Genomic DNA, 4,871 nt, shown 5'->3' with positions numbered 1-4,871 from the left:
TATATATATATATATATATACAGTATACATATACAAGCTGCAGCTAGACCCTTCTCGAAACTAGCAGTGATACTTTGTGGCTGCACTGCAACCCCTAATTTACACTACATGTGTTCTGGCTCCTCTCCACTCCGGTCTGACCTCCGCAACAAATACACACCCATTATAATCAAAGAGAGTGTTTACACTGGCTACGCACGGCGGTGGTGAGCGGCAGTTAGCGGACGGCGATCCGGCAAAATTAGATCCGATCCTATTTCTGCCAGATGCCGGAGCTGCACCGGAGTCAATTTTTAAAGATTACTTCGCACCAACAGGAAGAGGAACGAGCACAACATCTGAATTTTCACAATAAGACACTATTAGGAGGGATAACTTGTCTGAATAATGTTGAAATCCCAGCTATATTAATCAATATATGGATATATTTCTACAGAAATGCTGTCAGAATGTATCTTTCTGTTTGGGAAGCAGATGAAAGCATGTAGCATGAAGCACATGTGTACAGACACGATACACGTGGATTTTATTTTGAAATCAGAAGTTTCAAAAAGACGACAGCAATACAGTTTCAACATACTGTATATATCAAAAGCCTTTATATCAATGTTTTCAGCTGTGTTTGGCGTTCATCTTTCACAGAATTAATTATTTTTTGCTGTGACTTCCATATTTATCACTGAATTTATTGCGCAATCTCCTTCATGCACACCCTCCCGACACCCTCTCTCTCCTCTGTGTCGGACCGGAGCGGACTGGAGCAGAGCTGAGCGCAACGGACGCTGTATAAAGTGGGGCACAAATTAACAGATGCGAACTGCAAACCGCAGCGGAGCGGAGACGCATGTAGTGTAAATCTGGGGTAAATCTTCATGTGTGTGTTTGTGATACATTTAATACAAAGCTGAATTAAAGTAGTAGACTTACTCCCATATCATGGTGAGGATGTGAACTCGTTAATAAATTAGCAAGCACAACAGTAATAAGCGGCTTTTGCAATGAAAGACAAAAAGTATTGCGAGATAAACACAAAAGAAAAAAACATGTCCTCTCATGGGTTCTGCAGTCCAAAGCATAACAAGTCACTTTTATAAAAGCTCCTATTAGTAGATAATAATGTTACATCTCCTAATTTGTAGTGCAGCATTACGTACAGATGTAGATGAAATTGTTAGTTTGTTTTTTAAAGAAAATATTTTTTACAAAGGTCAGTGAGAAAACTTGAAACTGACAAAATCAAAAACAACTTAAAATTGTTTTTTGTTAACTAGAACAAAAAAAAATAACCTAAAAAAATAAAAACAAAAGGAGGAGCCTCTTATTCCTTGGTGAAGGTTGCTCTTACATAAACTCCACTGGAGACTCTGGCCAGCTTTCTCCAGTCTGCAATCAGCTCCCTACCACCTGAGGGACCTGAAACACCCTGGCACACATACAAACCCTGGCAGTATATGGCCTGGGGTCGTAACACCACCCCCTCATCAAGACAGTGTTCTTACTGGATCCCTGGCTAAAATACAATCCTCAAATACTTGTGATTATTAAATGGTCAACTGAACTGAACTCAGGTGTAATTGTGTCTCAGAATGGCTAAATGTGAGTTTGCTTGTGTCACTACGATTGAGTTGGTCATCAAGTCGGACAGGGCAAAGTGTGTTCTTTGACTGCAAAGGTAGAAGCAATAAGAAAAATTTCACCACCATAGCCATAAAAAAGCTCAAAAAGTGTTGGAACACAATAGTATTGCAAGCTAACGCAAAAGAAGAAATCCCTCAATTTCCCCTTGGCGGCTCCGTATACCATAGCAGTTTTTGATACCAAAGCAAGAAATTTTGCCACCATCTTGCAAGATGCTGTATGGGCTTTGTTATGTCTGGTTCACGTGGGAAACTTTTAATTGTTGGTTACTTTTCAAAGACTGCATACATGACAGATGAGGAAGAAGCTATGGTGATAGTTTGTCGACTATTTTTAACAGAAAACAAACAAAACAAAAAGACGTCTTCACCATCCACCAGACGTTTTGATGTTCCATGGCAGTTTTGTCTTCTGTATTTTGGATTCCCCTCTGTGTTTCTGTCAATTGACTTTCTGATTGGCTGCATGTCACACTGAACAGACTGCAGCTTGTTTGTTCTCAGGGGATACCACACAGGATGAGATATCCGGCCAAGACAATCCAATGTGCTGAATATCCCAGATTTAATGTTGGCGCAGTCCTGATGTCTTTCCAAGACAACTACATCACTCTTGAATCACCACACACAGCAAGAATATCTGCTAATAAGATCTTTAGAGCCAGCGTGAAAATCCGGGCATCCTTACGATTGTTGTAAGGGAAAATTGGATCAAAAATCAGCATCTTACCATGTAAACCAGGTGTTAGTTTCTGCCAAAACAGCAACAGACTAAGAATACCAAGGAGCCTTTTGCCATTCATCAATGTAATTTTTAGAATCCACACTTGAAAGAACATCAAATTATATAATTCCATACACATCAACCCCTTCAGACATTTACCTGTATCTTGATTCTTAAAAATTTGTAGCTTTCACAAAAAATGTGTGTTACTCATACGTGATACAAGGGGGAGCAGACTGTCAGCTGCAGGGAGAAACAGAACGTGAGGCGGAGATAACAGTGTTGCAGAGGAGCAAGGAGAGGAGGACTGGGAGATGTGGGGAACTTATTTCTAGCGGCAGAGAAGGTTGGGAGATGGTTGAGGGACAGAGATGGTCTCTGAGATTTAAAAATATCCCTAAGATTTCTCTATGGCTGTGTCCAAATTCAGGGGCCACATCCTTCGAAAGCCATATTTGTCGGCCACTGTGCAGCATAAAAGGCTGTCCAAATTCAAAGACTCCTCCAGTTGAGGCCCCTTTTCCCCCAAAATTGAGGGACAATTCCAGTTGATCCTTTTCGGCCCAGCCAAACCCAAGATGAGATGTTTTTGCTTGTATTGGTGGACAAAGCGTAAGAAAATGAATTTTTAAAATTTTTAATAAAAATCTGGCGGTATAAAAATGTAAAATTTACTGTAATGCGGTGTTGTTGTTGTTGTTGTTGTTGTTGTTTTGCTTTGTTTGTTGCTTTTTGTCATTTGCAACATGTTTAATATTATCTTTGTCGGAAATCAAATGAGCTCGTATGGCAGGTCCTTCAGTTGTTCAACCATTGCCTCTAAGCTAATTTTGTTCATTTATAATATTAATATATAATTATTTTGTTACGTTCAATTAATTTATTGGTTCTGTTTAGTGCTAAACGGCAGGACATGTCGATGTAAGGCTGGGAATAAAGCAGAAGGCTAGACCGTCCAAATTTACAGCCACTTTTTTCTAGTCTTTTTGGTCGAACAAGAACCCAGCCCACATGGACCAGGTAGATGGGGTCCTTCACCGTATATGTGCAAAATGATGGAAAATTCATGTCATTTAAGGACAATCCACACAACTTGACATGTATGTATTTCACAAGGGAGTGTTATGTTGTCATACTTCATAAATGACTAAAACATGACGTTCCACAAGTCTTTGTGCATTTGCTTTACATGTTACAGTTTTTTGGAAACCGGATCATTCATGTACCCATCACTGATTTGCATGTGTTACATCCAGATTGGACCATTCCTTCTAGGTGCTTCTTATTTGTCAGTGAGTGATTTTATTAATGTTTTTGTTAGTTAAAATTCAAGACATGTACTATGCAGATCAATCAATATAAGTAATGTGTCTACTCATTTAGTAAGAAGACAGATTAAAGGTGTCACAGCTGTTGGGTGATTAGCTCAGTCCAGACAGTGATTTCACACACGATGATGCTTTGGGTCAGGCTGTGGGTTAGTAATGTGGACGTGTCCACTGGTCATGCAGGAACACTATCAGAGATTAACAAGAAGGGAAAGGCCAGCACAACATTGAACCTTAAGTGATGGTGGGACATACTTACAAAGAAGACGCCTCCCTCCACTTTCCGGACTCGTCTTCCTGTCACCTTAGCAGAATGACAGTTTGTTTTTATTCAGCAGACAGAAACTTTCTACATTTATTCATTTTCCTGACATCCTGTAATAGATCAAATCAAACTCTTATGTATGCAACACGTGTTTTGGAACGTGTAGGGACACATGTAAAGGTCAGGGGACATCACAGTTCTGTGAAACAGTTTTGCAGATGCAGGAAACCTTTGGTGCAGCTTATACAGTCAAGTTTACTCTATGAATAACATGTCACACAGTTTGGAAGAGATCCCAGAACCAGAGTCCAGTTCTTCTCTGTGATTTGATACTGGAAGTGTTAATTACCTGTCCCCTCCCTCGGCAGGCCCCAGTCATATGACTTCTCCCCAAACTTACCGTCACTGTTTATTGCTTAAAACATTTGCAAACAGGAGATAAATAAAGGTTCATGTGTTCATTTCAGGTTTAGTGTTTCGCTGCGTGAGTTAATCCTGTCAGAGCTCTGCCAGATGACATCACAGCATAATCCTGATCCATGACTCATCTTTTATTTGCATGTAAAAGCCCTACAGACAAGAATAAATAAATAAATAAATAAATAAATGGAAGGGATTCCCAAAGAGCAGCGAGATTAAAGGGCAAAGCAGCGAGAAATAGAAAGAGGTGAGCGTGTGAGAGCAGAGTGAGGCGGGGTGGGAGCTTGGGGGGCAGTTATTTATAGATAAGGTAAAGGCCAGAGACGAAACAGTCTGTTCCGGTCTTGGCAGACGCGCTGTGGGGCAGCACACACTGCAGCTAACAGCAGCGGTACTCTGAAACCCAGACAGATTTGTTTTTAGCACATGATCCTGGGAAAGACTGAAACCTAATATTATTTGATCACTGTACATGATTGCACACCGCTAAAGGTGGG

General features: G+C 40.4%; 1 protein-coding gene across 1 annotated transcript in view; it reads right to left on the bottom strand.

Annotated features, from left to right (window-relative positions):
* nt5c1aa (5'-nucleotidase, cytosolic IAa) overlaps window positions 1–4,871 on the bottom strand; it is a 31,291-nt gene that overhangs the window by 19,593 nt on the left and 6,827 nt on the right. Inside the window, exon 2 of the mRNA XM_014020882.1 lies at window positions 3,949–3,993. Within this exon, the coding sequence (XP_013876336.1) occupies window positions 3,949–3,993 (45 nt within the window). The remainder of the gene's footprint in view (window positions 1–3,948; window positions 3,994–4,871) is intronic.

This window comes from Austrofundulus limnaeus, unplaced genomic scaffold (assembly GCF_001266775.1).
Source record: "Austrofundulus limnaeus strain Quisiro unplaced genomic scaffold, Austrofundulus_limnaeus-1.0 Scaffold270, whole genome shotgun sequence".
Lineage (NCBI taxonomy): Eukaryota > Metazoa > Chordata > Actinopteri > Cyprinodontiformes > Rivulidae > Austrofundulus > Austrofundulus limnaeus.
This window is presented reverse-complemented; position numbering and strand designations above follow the sequence as displayed.